Consider the following 20518-nt stretch of genomic DNA (forward strand, 5'->3'; position numbering starts at 1 on the left):
AAAAACTTTCTTCTAAAAGTTAATTGGAGATGACTGTTAGGTTATCAGCTTGCTTTGTTTCTCCACAGATTTGTTCATTATAATTGTATTAGTTTGTTTTCATGCTGCTGATAAAGACATACCTGAGACTGGGAAGAAAAATAGATTTAATTGAACGTAACAGACCCACATGGCTGGGGAGGCTTCAGAATCATGGTGGGAGCCTAAATGCACTTCTTACATGGCGGTGGCAAGAGAAAATGAGAAAGATGCAAAAGCAAAAACCCCCTATAAAACTATCAGATTTCAAGAGACTTATTAACTACCAGGAGAACAGTATGGAGGAAACTGCCCCCATGATTCTAAAGATCTGCCATCAGGTCCCTCCCACAACACATGGGAATTATGGGAGTACAATTCAAGATGAGATTTGGGAGGGCACACAGAGCCAAACCATATCAATAATTAACACTTAAAATTTACCTAAGTTAAAATTTTTCTTCATTTCAATTGAGACACTGACTTCTGGTTTTATTTTTCTTCCCTTTTTAGAGTCAGTGACAGAAGAAGCTACTTGCATGCAAGACAGAAATGAAGTAATCTGGCAGGCTTCCTACTCGCAATGTGAAGGTTTTGTCTGTGAAATAAAGCTGGGATGTGGTGATGGTAGCCAATTGTAAGAAAATGATTCTTTTATTTCTGGATCCCAGGGTTTGCCTTCAAAGCTCAACAGGTCTGGAACATTTTTGTTTTTTCATAGAAGAATCTTACCCTAGGAAAACTGCCTCACACTAACCATAGTGAGGAACAGAACTTCCAAATGGACTGAGATGTGTGTTGGTCTGTCAGTGTATTCTCTTTTCAGTAGGGGTTCCAAGTCAGAAACCTAAATTAACAAAAGATAGGAGCTGAATAAACATTTGAAATCAAAATTAAGAAGCGGATTGCAAGGCTAAACTTGTTTCATTTGACACACAGCAGCCAGGATGAGTACCCTCTCCCTTTGCCAGTCTTCACAAGTTATGACATTTCCGTCAATCATCCCAAGCTCTTAGTTTCCAATGCTGACAGCTTATCTTTCCCTTACATTGCCAACAGGGGTTTGTGCTGCATTTTAAACCTTGTTTCTCAAAACTACTCTCAGACTTAGTTGACAGTATAGTCCTCAAGTGTATGATCTTCCTGTATTCACAGTTTCAAAGGCCTCATATATGTTGTACATAAATACCAGAATTTTAGTACACTGGAGGGAGACCCTGTAATCAATAATGTTCATTTACTTATTCATGCATTCTTTGAACATTTGTTTATTCATTAATTCCCAGATGTATTCATTCAATAACAGTTCATGAAAATGCCTTGTGCTGGACAAGTTGGGAATACAGCTATGAATCAGACATGATCTTTGCCTTCAAGCAGTGTGCAGGCCAGTAAACGGATAGTAAATACACAAAAATAATGAAACTATGTGTTAAATTGTGAGTCTCGAGACGAAGGGGTTGGAAGACGGGCACTACAAACGGAGGGAACATCTTAAGCTATGGTACTTCTACTGTTTTTAATTTTGACTTGTATTTTTTAGGTTTCCTCAGCCTTTGCCCCTCAGACTTGCACAAGTTGCAGCTTTCCTGTTACTAGGTAAACAATCTTTAGATTTGCCTGAAAATTTCATCTTACCGTGGAACCTACTGGAATCAGTGGGAATCTAGATATGCTGGTTTTCAAGGAAGGAGATAGAGTGAGGAAGGCTGTTATACAGCCATTGTGTTAGTACACATAGCCTCTGACTCTCTGCTATTTGAATTTCTCTGCACCAATGAAATAAAAAAAAAAAAGTTTGAGTAATGTCATTTGCTCAAGGGACTTACCTTTCATTTGTGCAAATAAGGTTTCTGTGGTGAGACACCAGATAAACTCAACTTCCTCTTTCAACAACAAATGTGTCAGTTATCAGCAGGATCCATGCCGCCAGAGTAAAGCTTTTTACCCTTTGCTCCCTGCAAAGAAACAAGAGCGCTTATCCCAGCTAAGCTCCAGGGTAAGTTAATGCCTAGCACCTGGGGATTGGTGGTTTCATGTGGGAAGATTGGTGTGATCATAAAGATCAGAACAGAGGTGTATGTGGGGCCAGTGTCTGTATTAAAATTGTCACTGGTTTCTCATCTCAGCTGTCTTACAACAGCAGCAAAGATAATTACCGTTGAATTTGACCAGAGTCCAGAGTTAGCGTTAATGCCATCAGTCTTCTTCATTATGCCAGGAGCATGGAGTCTGTGATGCAGCTCACTCTTTGATGAGCACTCTTTATAGAGTGGGACCAGAGAAGATGGCACAAAGTGGTAAGACGAGTATATTCAGTGAGACTCATTGGGACAACTTGACATATTCAGCCAATAAAAGTAAATTTAATTTTTTATGGTGTATAATTTATCTAGTTGCATAATGAAGAAAAATTTTTAGGTATAAAATCCTTGCTTTGGAAAATTTAGCTTTTAGAGATACTGAGACAAATAGTAAAAAGTAGGATACTAGATTCTTGGGGCTGAAAGGGCCTGTAGAGATCCAAATCCCTCACAATACAGTCAGGGTAACTGAGAGACAGTGAAGACACTTTGGTTCACTCAGCTTGTTAGTGGTATAGGTGGGTCTAGGACCTGTGTCTTTAAACTCATGTTCCCTTTCCTCTACAGCAGTTTGCATCTCCCAGAGAATACTGTAAATTTATTTGTGACCCTGTCATAAGAAAGGAGAAAATATCCCAGATGACTTCAGAGTCTGGTCAGAGTGGTTCCTTGATCCTTTGAAAGCTACTTTTTGACTGAAGTTCAGCCTTACTGGATAGCAGAGCCCATGAGTGAGGCACTCTTTTTTTTCAGTTATTATTGCTATTACTCTGAATACTAGCACCTCTCTCCTTCTGAGATTAGATAACTAAAACAAAAGGAGACTTTCAGCTAAGGAGTCCCTGAAGGGAGACTGTGCCAAATCAATTGGAACCAGGATAAGTCCAGATAGAATGATACCAGATTTGGCTGTGCTTTCCAGGAGAGTAGGCTCAGTTCCAAGAATCCTGAAAGTGAGAATATTTTTATTTCAGTTGTTCAAATGGATGTGTGGAGTCATTATGATGTCTATTAATTGGAGAATCTATCTCTTAGCAATTGCAGCACAGTAAAATTAATCACTTATGAAAGTAGGTGACATGCAGGTATACTGAGGTAGAAAATGGTGTAAACTATAGTCAGAATCGGATCACACATTTGGGTCAATTGTTTTTGCAATAGTTCCTGTTGAACACAGATTCTCTGGCCAAATGCAGTTTATTTTGGGGCTCAACTGGGAAAGTTGTAGAGTTCAAGTTGTACAGACTACTCAAATCTGAAGACACCAAATGAATAAACACATTTCTGGGTTGTTTTGGTTTGAAGTAAGTGAGTTGGGGTTTCAAAAGACAGGCCAGCCTGCTGGGCTTGGTGGCTCACGTTGTAATTCCAGCACTTTGGGAGGCCGAGACAGGTGGATCACCTGAGGTCAGGAATTCGAGTCCAGCCTGGTCAACATGGCGAAACCCCGTCTCTACTAAAAAATACAAAAATTAGCTGGGCGCGGTGGCAGGAGCCTCTAATCCCAGCTACTAGGCAGGATGAGGCAGGAGAATCGCCTGAACCCAGGAGGTGGAGGTTGCAGTGAGCTGAGATTGTGCCATTGTACTCCAGCCTAGGAGACAGAGCAAGACTCTGTCTCAAAAAAAACAAAACAAAACAAAAAAAACAAAAAAAAGTGGGGGGGGGCAGCCTATCTATACTATAGCTCTCTGTAATGGCTCAAGGAAAGAGAACAGAGCTGTTTATAGTAAAATAAGACTTTCTAAAGGTTCTCACAATCAGGGCAATGGCTTCCCGGGGGTCTATGATTTATTTTAAAAGCTTTTGGCAAAAAGATTTATTAATTCTTCAGATCAGTATATTTTGTGGGGAAGTTTTCTCCTAGTATCAATTCATATACATCACAGGTAGAGTGATAAAATAGATATATCAATACACAAGGAGTCAGAAGTCTATGTTATAGTTCAAGTTCTGCCAATGACTGGTGTGGCCTTTGGTGAGTTATTTCATTTCTGTGGGTCTCAATAATCTCATCTATTATAATGGGAGAGGGCTTGGAATAGATGGTTTCTAATTTCCTTCCTAGTAATCCAATGATTTGATTTAGACTGTTAGATACCTAAGAAGAGTTAAATGTTATGGAGTGGTGAATAATGGGATCTTAATAGGGAAATCTATCTAGAGAGGACATTCTGGAAGTGTATTCAGATCTCTAAAAGAACTGAGTATCCTTTCCCAATTGGCATTATATTTCTTTCAGGTAATGTCATCATGAGAGCTTCAACTTTCAGACCACAAGCAAACGCTTTGTAAGCAATTTCCCTTTTTAAAAAATGAGAAAATGCAAGAAAAAAGATAAAACTTTCTGAAATCTGATTTCCACAGTGACAATGACACTCAATCGGCATTTCTCAATCTTTTAAAACCAAGGTTCCCTTTGAGAAACATAAGCATTTCACTACAAGGTTACTGTGAACTTCCCTTCCTAGGAACCAGACCGCGGACTTGTAGAAAAATCTGCTCCATCACATTGACATTTTCCAAGTATTAATTGCCCAACAGCTAAGAAGATTTTGTAGATCTGTACTTTCACAATTTTTATTGTAGAAACAATAATGACATTTTTTATTTTGTTTTCCAGATATATTTGTTATAATAAGGAATATGTTTTTTCAAGTAACACTTATTTTCTACCCTTTCACTTAAAAAATTACTGCTCTAGATATTCTAGTCCTCTGCTATAACTACACTTCTTAAGGGATTTTCTAAATCAAGAAATATATAGGATCCAACCAAAGGCCCTTGGAGATCACTCTGTGTACAAATAAAGAGGAAATGAACTCACATTTATTTAATGCTTACTGGGTATCAGACATGAAAATAGGTACTTTTACACACATTTTCTTTTTTTAATTTTTATTTCCGTATTTTCTTGAACTACAAGTGTTTATTCTGTTGCATGGATAAATTATATAGCAGTAAATTCTGAGATTTTTAGTGCACCCATCACCCGAGTATTGTACATTGTACCCAATGTGTAATACTTTTATGCTTAGCCTGTCTCACCCTCCCCCTTCTGAGTCTCTAGATTCCATTTTATCACTCTGTATACCTTTGCATAATCATAGCTTATCTGTCACTTATAAGTGGGAACATCTTTTTTTTTATTATTATTTTTCACTCCTGTGTTATTTTACTTAGAATAGTGGACTCCAGCTCCACCCAAGTTACTGCAAAATACATTATTGCGATCCTTTCTATGGCAGAGGAGTATTCCATAGTGTATATACACCACATTTACTTTATCCACTCGTTAGTCAATTGGCACATAGATTCATTACACATCTTTGCAATTGTAATTAGTAGGATTGCTGTATCAAATGGTAGATTTACGTGTAGCTCTTTGAAGAATCTCCATACTGTTTTCTATAGAAATTGTATTAATTTACATTCCCACCAGCAGTGTACAAGCATTCTCTTTTATCCACATACATACCAGTATCTATTTTTCTTGGCTTTTTAGTAATAGCCATTTGCAGTAAGGTGCTATTTTATTCTGGATTTAATTTGCATTTATCTGATGATTAGTGATGTCGAGCATTTTTTTCATGTTTGTTGGCCATTTGTATATCTTCTTTTGAGGGATCTCTATTTATGTCCTTTGAGCAGTTTATAATGAGATTATTTCTTTTTCTCTTGCTTACTTGTTTGAGTTCCTTGTAGATGCTAGTTTCTAGTCCTTTGTCAGATGCATAGTCTGCAAATATTTTCTCCCATTCTGGGAATTGTCTGTTTACTCAGATTATTATTTTCACACACATTTTTCTTTAATGTTTAAAACAAATTATGTGACAGAAACTATTCTAATTTTATGAAAGAGGAAACTGAAGCCCGGGGATATGAAGTGAATTGTTTCAGGCTAGAGAACCAACAACTGAGACATGATATGGTACCAGGTCTTCCCAAAGAACATGATTATTTCCACCCATAAAATGCTGCCACAACTGCAAAAATGATATCTAATTAGGCCACCTTCCTAAATGATTGAAAATCCAATACAGATTAATGCATAAAAGTTCAGATTCAAACTTTAAGTTGTTGCTTGGTAGTGGTCTAATTGCTTTAATTCATTTTAAGGATAAAAATAATTTTCACTTCCTCTAACAGAGGAAAATGTCTATACTTGCAGAATGTGTCCAAATTTGTGTGTTTTGGATGTCAAACAGGCTTATTTGGAGTTGATATAGATTTATTCAGGAAACAGCAGAGTTTCCAATTCTAGCTGCTACTCTTTGGTTCTGGTTGTAAACGGCTGAATGAAGAACACCGGGGTCATGGAGATCAGATTGTTTTGGATAATTCATGTGAAATTTAGTGGTTAAAAATAAAAGAAAAATATAAGATGAGGCAAAGCAAGTTAAGTTCCCAGATGACATTTAAAAGTTGTCCTCTAGAGAGTGGGAGGGGCCCCCATCAGCAACTTTTTTTTCTGTTTAATTATTTCTTCTCTTCCCAGGATGACTAGCCCACAGACAGGCCTCAGCATCAAATAAAATGGAGAAGTAAATTTGATAAACATGTTTACTTAGTGGTGTCAGTGACTTACTGATGAGGGGTGAAAAGACGGGGAAGATTGAGAGCGAAGATTTATGGAGTTGGTACCAGCTGCGTAGTGGCAGCAGTCGCAATGGTGATGGTATTAGTTAGGGGCAGGGTTCAGAGGGGGAATGCTCATGAAATCAAGCCAAATGAGAGCTAGAAGGGAGTTAAAGGTCATCTAGTTTAAATCATATTATTTTAATAATGAGGAAATGAAACTCACAGAAGGGAAAGAGCATATCAGAACAGCACAAAGAGTATTTAAATATTACTGAAATCCAAGTATCTTAGCCACAAATCCAGTACACTTTTCTAAAAATTCTACTGCTTTTGAGTCTTCTCTATCTTACAGCAAGTCTTGTCCTACTCAGATCATTCCTGTTGTAAAGAAATTCTTCCAGTACTTCTATCTGCAGATTTGTTATAATTTGAATTCATAAGCACAACTCCATAAAGAATGTTGGTTTTGATATAACCCTATCCTGACACCTTGTGGGCAGCAATTTGCCTTATATGCGTAGTGCGTATGCATAAAACTGCTAGAACTAGAACCGAAAACGATAGCTTTTTTTATCTCTGAGGAACAGTCTTATCCACAGAAATACCACTTTAAAATATGTTTCTGTCCATATAATAAGTTATTCAGTTAAAAATAACTTCAGCTTTCTGTGCTTATGAAAAGCCTTATTACAGCTGAAATCATAATAACTCTGACTTGCAGAAAGTCACTTACTCCTGCTGAGACTCCATTTTCTAATCTGTAAAGGATTACAGTAATAATTAACTCAGAATTCTTACAAAGATTAGAGGTAACATGTGAATAGCACTTAGCTAATTACTGACAGGATGTGGAAATTTCTTCACTGGGACTTAGGAAACTAATATAAATTCTGATGCCATAATAATATAAACTCACTTTGGCTGTCACTTTGTGAAAACCACAACGCTGAGCTAGTTGGTTGGAAAGAGCAGCTGCTTTAGGGTAGATGGTACTAGTATCTAGTAAGGTTTTGGACTCAGCCCCAGTGAATCACATTTAAAGACCTGCCACACGTTTGCATTGTGAGAAAACATTTAGTTATTTCCACAAAATAAAGTTTTCAGTGACCAAATTCCTAATTAAGCTTAAGGGATTCCTGTTGGATTTCAAATTGAAAGCTGGATTGCCTGCTTTTAAGCTCTTAGGTGTTCAGATTTCTTAGACCAAAACCTTATTATTCTTGCTTTGACCACATTTTCTTCAGTAGCAGAAAGGAGAAAGATTATGGCTGTTGTTTGGGAGAGTGGTTCATGGGAGAGACTTTACAAGCAAAAATGCCTAAGGCTCTGTTAATATGTGCCTATGCTCTGTAGTCTTACCTTCTCACAGTGCAGCCTACAAATTCAGTAGGAGTTCGAAGAAGAGGGGAGTGAGAGTAGGGTTGCCTGATGTAAGGAAAAAATGGGAGTTGAGATGCGATATTGAGACAGAAGTAAAATATTGACCTCTGAATTGGGCTCCAGGTAAAAAAGGAATATGATGGAGTTTTAGTCATGACATTGTACCATTTTTATTAACAGGAATACCTTTAGAGACATACTTTGATCTTTGTTTTTCTTTCCATTTTTTTTTCTTCAACTTTTATTTTAAGTTTAGGGATACATGCGCAGGATGTGCAGGGTTGTGACATAGGTAAATGTGTGTCATGGTCATTTGCTGAAAAGATCATCCCATCACCTAGTTATTCAGTCCAGCATCCATTAGCTATTCTTCCTGATGCTCTCTCTCACCCAACAGCCCCCAACAGACTCCAGTGTTTGTTGTTTCTCTCCATGTGTCCATGTGTTCTCATAATTCAGCTCCCATTTATAAGTGAGAACATGTGGTGTTTGGTTTTCAATTCCTGCATTAGATTGCTGAGGATAATGACTTCCAGCTCCTTCCATGTCCCTGCAAAGGAAATGATCTCATTCTTTTTATGGCTGTATAGTATTTAGAGACACACTTTGTAAGTGAATCCTGTTATTTCAGAGATGGTGGCTGATTTTTCTGCTTTTCTTATTAGATTCAAACTCTATGCTGGTCATTCCCTTCAGGATTTGGCACTCACCAACAGACCCTTCTTTCAAGTGAAAAGGCATCTCTTTTAATGGTGCTGACCTTTGGAATAGGAAGCATGTACCCTGGACAGAGCACTTCAAACTAGAGGTACCAAGAGTAAGTACATCTGTGACGCTGGCATTGGAGGCACTGGGAATTCTATTCTCACCTCTTTCTGGTTAATTCACAACCACAGAAGTACTGACTGAAATGAAGTTGTGGGGATATGTATTCCAGCTTGAAGTGCATTAAGGAATGAATATAGGGTGAGGAAAAGAAAAAAAAAACTGGTGTAAACAACTATGGATAGAAGGACAGGAAGGCAACAAAGAGCTAGAATATGGTGTGTAGACAAGAAAATTACTTTGGGAGTTGGAGAAGAAACTTGATGACAAAGATCTAGCTAAGAGTGTAGAAAACTACGATTTTCTAGGAGTGAAAGGGAACAATCAATGAAAGAGAATCCTGAGGGAGGTAAGAAGAGTGTGATAATTCATCTTGAGCAACAGGAAGGACAGCTGTGTTGGGAAGTAAGAAGATTGCAGCTATAAATAAAATTATGTGGGTTGGGAAAGGACAATAGATGAAGCTGATTTCTTCTCACCTAATAATCTCAATTTACTCTTTGAGCTAAGGGCTAAAACAAATAGTCTTCTGAGAAAAGTGGAGGATGGGGAGCAGGAGAAAGAGGAAGAAGCTTTAGCAGAATAATAAAGGAGCTGATTAGCCACCATGAGAATAGGAGAAGATACTAATCAGGTTCATGCAAAAAGAGAGTAGAGGAAAATAATCTTAGATTGGAGGTCATTAATTTCTACTTGTGCCATTTCAAATACACACTAGTATTTTAATGGGATAATTAAGACACTTGGATAGTAAGAAAGAAAATGTGTTGTGGACTTAACCTGGGATTAGGACCTTGTCAGGCTGGTACATCAGAAGAATGAAGAACAAAGAAGTTGAATATTCTTGTGTAAGAGTGGATAATTTGGCCAACTATTTAATCTGAGTTAGACACAGGAGAAAATAAGGTGAGGGGTGATGCTTTGTGAGACTAGGAGAAATTGAGGTATTTAGATATTGAAGGTTTCTGGAAATGTATGGTGCAAGTTAGTATAGCACAATTTGTAGTGAAGCTCAGTCATTATGTTAGAGAAAGCAAACCATTTGAAGAGTTGGGAATTGATGAGGGTTGGCAGATAGTACACCACTGAAAAATACTGGAATAAGAAATAGGTGAATGGATTCAGATTATCAGCAGAAGTGAATGCTGTTAGTTGCTGCATATGAAGTTGCTTTGGAAAAGTGCAAAACTGTGATACCTTTTTATTTTAACATGTTTTATAAATGAAATTATCTTTGACTCCTCAAGCAGTCTTGAAAATTGCTCAATTCCATATCTGACTTTTACTTTAAATTCTAATATATAGGGTGACCAACTATTCCCTTTGCTTTGGACTGTCACAGGTTTAGCACCGAAAATACTATGTCCCAAAAAACCCTCAGTCACAGGCAAACCTCAGCTGTTGGTCTTCCTATATACTCCCAAAGCAATTTGGATTCCCTGTGTCCCATTTCTTCAATTCATCTTCCACATGGCTGCCAGCGTGACCTTTCTATTTTTTATTTATTCATTTTTAAAGTATTATTTATTTTTGAGACAGGGTTTTTCTCTGTCACCCAGGCTGGAGTGTAGTGGTGCAATCTGAACTCACTGCAACATCTGCCTCCCTGGCTCAAGCAATCCTCCCACCTCAGCCTCCCTAGTGGCTGGGACCACATAGGTGCGCCACCGCACCCAACTAATTTTTATATTTTTTTGTAGAGATGAAGTTTCGCCATGTTACCCAGGCTGGTCTCAAACTCCTGAGCTCGAGCGATCCGCCCACCTGGGCATCCCAATGTGCTGGGTTTATAGGTGTGAGCCACCACACCTGGCCAGCAGCCCGACATTTCTAAAACACAAGTATGGTGATATCGCATCTCTTTACAGAATCCTTCGATGATTCCTCATGAAGTGCATTAAAAGTCTTTCATGACCTGGTCCCATCTACCTTTATAGTATCTTTTCCTTTTACTACCTTTCTTGACTCATACCTCCCATTCCACCCTCTCCACCATGTTATCCTATTCATCAGCTGGGATAGAATTATTATTATTCCTTTCAATATATCATTCATTTTTATATTTTGTGACCCTTGGATGTTATTTATCCATCGCTGGAAATCTTTCTCATCTTTTCTTCTCCAAAATCCTACCCATTCCCCAAACTACTTATTAAAAAATTGACTTCCAGTCTTTTTGTTCTATGCAGACTTCTGCTTCCAAAGAAATGTCTTTGTTACCTCTTTCACGAAATGTTTCTGAAATCTGTTATGGTTAGTTAACTTATGGCTATCCCATGTGACTGTAAATTTATTGAGGCAACAACCATGTATTATTTTTCTCTGGAATTTCCCACTCCACTCCATCATCCTTTGCCATTAGCATATAGGACACCCACATAGCAGAACTTCTACTTGGATGAAATCACAAACTGTTAAGATTCAGATGAAATATATCGATAATAACCAGTAAAATCGGTCATGCTTATGGAGAATTTTTGAAGAGCTGGAACTTGACCTCAGCTTTGAAAGGTTGCTAGGATTTAAAAAGAACAATGGATAATTCAGACAAAGTGAGATTAACTTTATCTCTTCCCCAACCACCATCTTTATTTTTCTCTCCATCGGTGGCAGAAAAAGGGAACAGGGTTGGAGAGAAAAATAAAGATGGTGGTGAGGGAAGAGATAAAGTTAAAATTTACCTCAATTTTCCTGAGTTATCCATTGTTCTATTTAAATCCTATATATTATCTTTAGCAGCTAAAATAGGACTAGTATCTCTCCTACTTAATTCACAGAAATGATGCTGTGCCAACATGAGGGATTCTCATCACCTGTGCCATTCACTTCAATTGTTGCTATTCACTGATTGTGATGTTAGAGATTTTTAAATGTTACCCCTGTAGGGGTATAGGCTCTTGGCCCTCTCAAGGTTTGCTACAAAATCACTGACATGAGGCAGATTGATTAATATGAGATAAGGAATACAAATTTATCTAAGGTATATACATAGAAACCTTCAGAATGAAGACTCAATTTCCCAATAGGTAAGAAAAGCTTATATACGATCTTGAAATTACAGAATAAATGTAGACTCAGAGTATGTTCAAAAACAGTTTTTAGTGGCAAGACAAGTTATTGGAGGAAGAAAGTAAGAGGCTTGGTGACAGAGTTGGCCTTGTTATAGATGAAACCTCTGTCAGAGAGAATAGATGGTAAATGTTGCTTTTCTGACTTTTAAAGATGTCAGACTCAATCTCTCCTGGATCTGAGAAAAGCATAGAATGGGAGAGACATGGCTGCATTAATGGAGATTCTTTGCAGATGCAAATATTCCCCACCTCAGTCTGTGAGCCCTGAGGCAATCATTTCAAAATATTTTAAGTAAGTATATTTTAGGATAAAATATTTTTATTTCCTTCACTTTTAAAAGATAGGAAGTTTCTCAGGGACACAGATCATTGTGGATGATTCTATATTCTCCATAGAACCTAGCAAATTGTTAATAGGATAAGGCTTATTGAATATATGCTGATTGAGTGTGGGCTTTAAAGCAGCCAAAGTCCTCAAAAAGCCATGGAAAAAAGTAAATAGAATTATTTCCCTTTATGTTTTCTTTTCAAGTGTAGAGAGCTTTAGCGACTATATGATGCAGCCTCCTCACTCCATTTCAGGTCCCATGTGTAGGTGGATAACAAGTCATTTTCTGATTTCCTTCACAGAATGACAACCAACCAAAATAAAAGGTTGAGATAACTATGAAAGCAAATCATAAAACTGTCCTTTACCTGAGGTCCAGATAATAGTATTGATGATACCCTGAGACCTTGGATTGTGCTAGTTTCTACCCATAGGATATGTCTGACCACCTGTGATTTCTAAATGATTTATTTTCTCTTTTCTCAGGCCTCTACAAGTATGGCTTTCCTGAGGTGAAAAGAATAGGTGCAGGGAATATTGATAGGAGCAGCCCAAGTCAGAAGACAACATTTTAGGGAAATAGTAGGCATCAGAAATGTATTAGTTGATATATCAAGGTTTTTAATTTGTGCTTAATACTTCTAAACAGAAACTTTGAACTACTGTGTAAGCAGTTCAGTTCAATTATACTTTTTATAGGTTCTTTGAATGCTTACTAGGCTGGGTCTTGGCCATATGGTGATGAACAAAGGAGATCTTTTTGTGGCACTGATGGACTTAACAGCACAGTGAGATTAATAACCAATAAACAAATAAAAAAAGCCCAAATTGCAAATGTTGATACTACAAAGAGAAAGAGCAGAGAGTGTGAGAGTGTGTAATGATGTATAGGATTACCTAGATTGAGTGGGTGGTTAAGGTCTCTCAGACCCACAGACTGAGGTTAAAAGGAACCAGACATGTGAATTTTGTGACGTCAGCACAACTTACTTAACCTCTTTGAGTCTCAATTTTCTCATTTGCAATGTGGAAATAATCACAGGGCTCCTGCGAGGATGAATGAGATAATGAATAAGGTGTTTAACCTGTAAATAAAAGGCAACCCTAAATAAGTGGTAGTTATACTTAATGTTAATGTTAGACATGGTATGGAGAATGAACTTTAGGGGAAGGATTGGAATGCAAACAGTTTAGTAAGGAAGCTGTTGCAATAGTCAATAGGGTTGATGACAGCGGCCTGTATTAGGATGGTGACAGTAGAGGTGGAGATAGATTAGAGACGATTTTACATGGAAGGAAGAATTACCTGGGTTTTCTGGGTTTTTTATTGTCTATGGGAGGAAATATAGTGGCAAAGGTCAGAATTACTCCCTAATTTCCAGCTTGAGTGTCTGGGAGGGGAGTGAGGGCACTGACTGAAAAGGGAAGCACAGACTCAGGAATGAATCACCAATCCCACATCCCTATGAGACAGGAACCAAGAATATGTCCAGATTGGAAGGGAGATAAATTGGCAGCACAAAGGGAGCAAACTGCCCACAAATAGGCAACAATAGAGCCAGACTCATAGATAGACAGAGAGAGGAAGAGAAAGACACACACACACACACACACACACACAGAGAGAGAGACAGACAGAGAGAGAGAGAGAGAGAGAGAGAGAGTATACTCTGATTTTAGTACTTCCATCCAGGATTTTCTTGTTCGTCGCTTCTTAGCTTCTTCTTTCTTATATTCAGAAATGACACAATTGTCCACAGCGAGCTAAATGTTCCCTCCAAGAAAGTCTATGTTTCTGCTCAACCCCAAATAAATACCTTCTGCCTCTCCTCATCATGGGGATTTTACATCTAATGGTCACTAAGAAGATCTGGGGTGGGGGGGGAAAAAACCTTTCTTACCTTCCCTTCAGCCTGAAGCAAAAAATAGGTTTTTGGAAACAAGCCATGCAAATCTCTAAGCTCACAATGAACTGTGAATTGCAGAGGCATAAGAACCCACATTTAAAAAAAGAAAAGAAAAAAAGGTGTGAACTTGACCTCTAGCTTGCTGTTCTGGCATAATTGGGCTCTGCTATTAACAGGGAGATGTGAACAGAACGTGCCTGTTTTGTAAGTGAAACTTTCTACACCCAGTGAAGCTAAAACAAACAGCCATTTCTTTTAAGTGCAAAAGTGGAAGTGTGACTGCAGGAGAGTATGGTTATGAACAGTTCTTAGTTCCTGAAATTGTAATGCACTGATGGATCTTTCTTTGCTCTCTCACAGCCTGTGTGTGGACAACAGTTGATAGTAGAAGCAGTGCCAACAGTAAAATCAAAGTAGGTGGTAGGGTGGGAACAGTGTGGCATAAGTAGGGACAGATGTTTATTTCTATTCTGACTGTCCAAATAGAGGAATTCCAGTGTTATATAAGTTCCTACTATGGGGTTAGAATGGTTCTGCCACAATATGCTCTTCACATGTCACAGTGAAATTGAAATAATGTCTTTTGTAGCAATGTGGATGGAGCTGGAGGCCATTATTCTAAGTGAAGTAACACAGGAGTGAAAAACCAAAAACCAGGTATTCTCATTTATAAGTGGGAGCTAAGCTATGAGCATGCAAAGGCATGTGGAGTAATAGTTAAGATAGCCGAATTCTACTAAGTAGCCCCTCCTAGTCAGGGAGAGGAAAGTGGCATAGTAGAAATACCATAGGCTTCAGAACAAGCCAGGAATGATAGTAAATCCTATCTTTACCCTTTTTCTAGCTTTGCTACTTAAGGCAATTTACTGAATGTCTGTGAAGCTCAGTTTTTTCATCCAGATCATAGGGTGATAATAGTTCCTACATTTTAGGACAGTTGTGAAAATTAAATTAAATTAAATTAAATAATACACTTGAAAACTTCCATTACAGATTCTGGGATACAACCTTGATGGTCACAACATAATTATTTCCTGCCTTTTCCACTTGTCAGAGTCCCTTCCACCCTCCATTCTAAGTAACACATACATAAGCAAGATGACTGCGTGACTATTTAAGTCTTATCATAAATAGGAGGACAAATCGGGAGATGGAATAGAACGGGGGGAAAGCAAAAGAATAATTTACAGTAACAGCAGCTCATAGCATCCACACTCCTTTATCTGTGAATTCATCACTTGAGGCTCTGTTTTTGTTAGCACAACTCTATTTCCTGGAGCAGGATGTAACATGACATAGGAAGACATTCTGTTACTTATGGGGAGAATCTAAAACCAGTTAACTCCTTTGTTTTTTGTAAACTTACTTCAAACAAAACAAAATAAAAACAATAAACAACAGAAACCCTTCCTCTTCTGAGAAACAACCTCAGTACATTGGTTTTTTTTCCACTTCTAGCTCGAAATACAGTAAACATTCCTGCAATATGCACAGAACGTATGTTTGTGAACTTTGTCATGGGGAGAAGAACAAAGATGAGGGGAAGGGTGTGAATGGAGGCAAGTCCCCTTGTCCTTCCATTTCAAGTCTCAGATCTTCCATTAACAGCTGTGTGGCCAAAATAAACTCCTCTCTCTGGGCCTTGCTTCTATCTGTATTATGTGGAGAGTGAATTTGATGATTTCCAAAGGTCCTCCCCAGTCTGAAATTCTACAAGATAGTGAAAGCAAAATGAGTAGTCTGTGGCTCTTTTACCATTCTTATCTGCAGGCGATCAGCATAATTCCATGTCCAGTCTCTGATAAACTCTAAAGATTACTCTACTCTCTCTATACCTTAATATAACACATAATAAAAACCATACTAAATCATAAAATATGATTAAGGAAGTCCAAAAACGAAGGAATCTCTTCATAACGATTACTTTCATGAATAAAGAAAGCATTACATTTTAAACTGTCTTCAAAAATGGTTTCAAAGTCCCTGTTTTGCTAGTGTCCAAAGCAGTGTTCATTGTGACTGTTGGATAATTTGCCATGTGAATGTTGCCACACAAGTACAGGATTCTACTTAGAGGTAGAATTGGTGTTTTCCCCTCCAAGATTATACGAAGGAAAATACTCTATTTCAGCTTCTAAATTCATGTATTATTAAAACTTTTTATGTAAATTTGGATACCCAAGCCTAGGGAGAAAGACAAACTGCAGTATAACCTAGAGTCACAAGTTATTATGATAGAATAACGAGGTCACACTCTCAGGTCTTGAAAATCAGCCAGGACACTGACAATGCAGGATTAAGGAGGCAGGACCATTTTTCAAGTGCTGGGTTTCCAAGATAAGAAGCCAGGATCCAATGAGCAAAATGGCAGACAAAGGACAGGCATGGGAACCTAAAATGTGAGGCTAAATTTCTACTATGGCAATTGGGAGTGAGCAGTATTTAATCTAACCAGGGCTTTGGACAAGATGAATTTGGAGGCAAAATAAATATACTCGAATTGTATGCTGTTTTTGCTGTGGTCAGAATAAAAGATTTAATATTTCAAGACACTTTTGCCTGCAAAATACAACTTAGAGAATCTCGAGTGGGAGGCAGTTGTGGGACAATTTTATGGTTCCTAAACTGTTACATTGGGTGACTTTGGATCAGCATTGTATTTTCCTTGAGCCTCTAATTCTTTATATGTAAACAGGTCTCTTCTAATTCTAATAGTCTGTGCCTCTGCAAGTATACAAGAGAGATCTCGGTGTTAACTAAAGAACTAATTAACCATTATATTCTTTATTTTGCTTTACTTTGGGCAGGAACCATAAATCCATGGCTTACCTTGACAAATATACTGAAACATTCAAGATGCATAGCAACAGTACCAGCACTGCTGAGATTAACTGTAATGTCACTAATGTGAAATTTCAATACTCCCTTTATGCAACCACTTATATCCTCATATTCATTCCTGGTCTTCTGGCTAACAGTGCAGCCTTGTGGGTTCTGTGCCGCTTCATCAGCAAGAAAAATAAAGCCATCATTTTCATGATCAACCTCTCTGTGGCTGACCTTGCTCACGTACTATCTTTACCCCTCCGGATTTACTATTACATCAGCCACCACTGGCCTTTCCAGAGAGGACTTTGCCTGCTCTGCTTCTACTTGAAGTATCTCAACATGTATGCCAGCATTTGTTTCCTGACGTGCATCAGTCTTCAAAGGTGCTTTTTTCTCCTCAAGCCCTTCAGGGCCAGAGACTGGAAGCGTAGGTACGATGTGGGCATCAGTGCTGCCATTTGGATCATTGTGGGGACTGCCTGTTTGCCATTTCCCATCCTGAGAAGCACAGACTTAGACAACAACAAGTCCTGCTTTGCTGATCTTGGATACAAGCAAATGAATGCAGTTGCATTGGTCGGGATGATTACAGTTGCTGAGCTTGCAGGATTTGTGATCCCAGTGATCATCATTGCATGGTGTACCTGGAAAACTACTATATCCTTGAGACAGCCACCAATGGCTTTCCAAGGGATCAGTGAGAGGCAGAAAGCACTGCGGATGGTGTTCATGTGTGCTGCAGTCTTCTTCATCTGCTTCACTCCCTATCATATTAACTTTATTTTTTACACCATGGTAAAGGAAACCATCATTAGCAGTTGTCCCATTGTCCGAATCGCACTGTATTTCCACCCCTTTTGCCTGTGTCTTGCAAGTCTCTGCTGCCTTCTGGATCCAATTCTTTATTACTTTATGGCTTCAGAGTTTCGTGACCAACTCTCTCGCCATGGCAGTTCTGTGACCCGCTCCCGCCTCATGAGCAAGGAGAGTGGTTCATCAATGATTGGCTAAAGTTAAGATATCTCTTTAATTAAGACTTTGTTTACCTACGTTCCTTGTCTTTTTCCCAAAGCCCAGAGTTGAAAACCAATTTCTTTAATTGAACCTTGTGAAGAACAGAAATAAGTACTTTTTGTGTGATATTCACAGTCAACAAGGGTGTGATGGTGAAGGCAGAGTGTGAAAAATGTGAGAGAGGAAGAGAAAATAGATTTACCTGATTTCTCTTTGAAATTCAAGCCACTTTCTTATTTAAGAAACCTAGATCAAGTTTTTACAGATGTAAATAAAAGTTGAATTGTTCACCTTAAAATTTTTTCAATAAGTAAGTTATTGTTAATAATGCACAGTAAATATGTGAGTTTGTCCTAGCATGTAAAAAAATAGCTTTCATATAAAGACCTTAAATTCTGAGTGAGCGTAAAAATGTCTAGTCCTTCTAACGATAAATTTTTCTAACAGGCAAGATAGTGTGAAGAATTCAAGCAACATGTACATAAATTTCAGGACCACAAGCCTGTTACTAAGGAAAAGGCATGGAAATTCATTCATTCTTTGAAAATGTGTTGGGTGCCTATTGTGCTCTGGGTTGTCACTTTGTTAAGTAGTTTCTTTTTTCTTTCATAAGTTATTGGGGTACAGGTGGTATTTGGTTACATAAGTTCTTTAGTGGTGATTTATGAGATTTTGGTGCAGCCATTACCCGAGCAGTATACACTGCACCACATTTGTAGTCTTCTATTTCTCACCCCCTTCCCACTCTTGCACACATAATATCTCATCTTGTCCTCTTAATAAACCTGTGGAAATTGCCAATACAAATGAATAAATGGAACTTCAGAGAGGTTAAGCAATTTGCCTCAGGATCAACAGCGGTTAGCCAAAATTGGTCCAGTGTAATATACCATATATGCTTATGTTATTCCCTTCTTTTTGTTGTTACATTTATCAGGTCTATACTAAATTACCCTTCAATGATGAAGACACAGACTAAAGCTAAGCCACATGAGATCAAGTCCATTTCAACATGGTTTGCCTGGAATTCTCCAAAAAATCTGTGGGTTGTGGGTTTGGCATGTCAAGCTTCAGACTGCAAGGTGTTAAGTGGTAAAAAGATGCGTTGTCCTAATACCATTCCAAGGTAGAGAATCCTGATGATAAGGAGTACAGGAAACTCAAATAGTTCATTATTTCTAAAAAAGAATGTATATTTTAAGGCTTGATACAAGTTCTACAAACCCCATAAGTAGGTGAAAAAAGAAACTCTATAGGGTGATAAACATTCTATAAAACCTGGAAATTTGTGTGGAGTTCACCTAAGCTCACTTTTCCTAAATATAGCTATATAAAATTGTAAACGAATTTGTTTTTTAGAAACTTTTAAGAAGATTTCTGTGACCATAATTGACAATATCTGCATTAGAAGCAGAAAGTATTATCCATTGTAAATATGAGAAAAGTACATGTTCTCTTTCTGACAATCTTTTTATCTTATGTTTTTCAAATGTTATGGGTGTTGTTTCAGCACTATTTTAAAGAATTTGAATACAAACAATCCCTCAGCTTATCAGGTTGAATTTTATGAAGTTCGCTTCATCACTCTTATAAATAGTATAGACATTTGGTGTGAAGGGAGTAGAAAGGAAGTAGTAGTTCTGAGAGTATTCATTTGAACAGAGTGACTATGGAAGAATGAATAGCAAAAAATGGAGAATTTTTTTTAAAAAGATCTCTCACTGGGAAAATAAAGAGTTATGCATTTACAAAGTAATTAAACTGGTTTTCCTTGTATTTTATTAATCTGGATCTAATGACACTTCCTTAGGAGGGTTTTCAGATGTGCTTGTAGTTAATGACAACATTATTGGAATGACTACATAGACAGTCCTACTCTGAGGATATGACTTTGGAAGAAACCCATTTGGAACTACACATCCTGCTATGTCTGTGGAGAAATGGAACCACAATCCTCAAGAGTCACACTTTATATTCCCTGATTTCAAGTGGTCGACAAAAGGTAGTGCTTCAAGCACAGGATTTATGGAATAGTGGGCAAATTAAACAGCATGCTTTTTATTTTGACTACCATTTAAGTGGAATCTTTGAGCTTTTTTTTTTGACATGTGAATCTCTAATGTGATGAGAGAGAAAAACATAAAAACATTCAAGCAATCGACAACTGGTCCTTTAACTTTAAAGGGGATGTCTTACATAATGCCAAAGGAAAATGTGACAGGGCTTCAGCTGATGACATAGCAGTGCAAGAAATCGGTGAAATTGCTTTAAGGTATTACAATAGACAACAATTTTAACAGTTATTCCTATGCTTGTCACAGGCACATAATTTGAGAAAAACGAGACATCAAAACATACATCCTTGAATTAGTTTTTCAAAAAGTCAACACTGAAGCTAAACATTGCCCCCAAATCTCTGCAAGGCACTTATCAAACTCCACATAGAAACCATTCAGTATCTCATAACACTGATGAAAGACT

At 37.8% G+C, this 20518-nt stretch overlaps 1 protein-coding gene across 3 annotated transcripts; it reads left to right on the forward strand.

Annotated features, from left to right (window-relative positions):
- Positions 1–1853: 1853 nt before the first annotated feature.
- Positions 1854–19742, forward strand: LOC117077308 (putative P2Y purinoceptor 10). Of its 3 annotated transcripts, none has more exons than XM_033200966.1 (3): positions 1857–2017; positions 8729–8871; positions 17002–19742. In XM_033200966.1, exon 3 carries the CDS (start codon positions 17015–17017, stop codon positions 18032–18034), a length of 1020 nt encoding a protein of 339 aa, XP_033056857.1. In that variant the 5' UTR covers positions 1857–2017; positions 8729–8871; positions 17002–17014; the 3' UTR covers positions 18035–19742. The 3 variants fall into 3 exon arrangements, with proteins under 3 accessions (XP_033056856.1, XP_033056857.1, XP_033056858.1); XM_033200967.1 differs by having other exon boundaries at positions 1867–2017; positions 8760–8871; XM_033200965.1 differs by lacking the exon at positions 8729–8871 and having other exon boundaries at positions 1854–2017.
- The last annotated feature ends 776 nt before the right edge of the window (positions 19743–20518 follow it).

The sequence above is a fragment of the Trachypithecus francoisi genome, unplaced genomic scaffold (assembly GCF_009764315.1).
Source record: "Trachypithecus francoisi isolate TF-2019V2 unplaced genomic scaffold, Tfra_2.0 Lachesis_group6, whole genome shotgun sequence".
Lineage (NCBI taxonomy): Eukaryota > Metazoa > Chordata > Mammalia > Primates > Cercopithecidae > Trachypithecus > Trachypithecus francoisi.

What these genes read in the sequence shown, in the direction of transcription:
- LOC117077308 (XM_033200965.1), top strand. Translation starts at nt 17,015, where the DNA reads ATGGCTTACCTTGACAAATATACTGAAACATTCAAGATGCATAGCAAC.